The following is a 554-nucleotide window of genomic DNA, read 5'->3' on the forward strand; positions in this document are numbered from 1 at the left end:
CTGAGAGCTGCTCAAGATGCTGTGTCTAAGCAGAAGCAAATAACAAATGCATTTGACACAGAGTATATGAAGCTACGGCAAACTTCTGAAATGGAAGGTCCTTCAAATGACATATCAGTTTGTGGCTCGAGCAATATAGATCTGCATAACCCGTGAGTTTGTGTTCTTGTTATTTCCATACTTTTTCTTTGAGATTTTAGTGTATCAAGCCAATTAAATCTCCCTACTCTGCAGTTCTACAATGCCTGTTACATCAACAGTTCAGACTCCAGAGTTATTTAAAGGAACCCTTAAAGAATACCAAATGAAAGGCCTTCAGTGGCTAGTCAATTGTTATGAGCAGGTTCTCTCAACCTCTACTTACAGATGTTATTTTATTGCATGGGATTTAATGGAGGAAATTCTTTCCCTCAGGAATTCTCTTTCTGTACGGGTATGCACTATGCACTAAGATTATTGTTTGATATACTACAGGGTTTGAATGGCATACTTGCTGATGAAATGGGATTGGGTAAGACTATTCAAGCTATGGCGTTCTTGGCACATTTGGCTGA

General features: G+C 38.8%; 1 protein-coding gene across 1 annotated transcript in view; it reads left to right on the forward strand.

The window, feature by feature from the left end:
- The window catches only part of LOC104784122 (DNA helicase INO80-like), a 7678-nt gene continuing 7365 nt past the window's right edge, over positions 242 to 554 (forward strand). The window contains exons 1-2 of the mRNA XM_010509187.1: positions 242 to 343; positions 475 to 511. Coding sequence (XP_010507489.1) covers positions 242 to 343; positions 475 to 511 — 139 coding nt within the window. The remainder of the gene's footprint in view (positions 344 to 474; positions 512 to 554) is intronic.

Source organism: Camelina sativa, chromosome 4 (assembly GCF_000633955.1).
Source record: "Camelina sativa cultivar DH55 chromosome 4, Cs, whole genome shotgun sequence".
Lineage (NCBI taxonomy): Eukaryota > Viridiplantae > Streptophyta > Magnoliopsida > Brassicales > Brassicaceae > Camelina > Camelina sativa.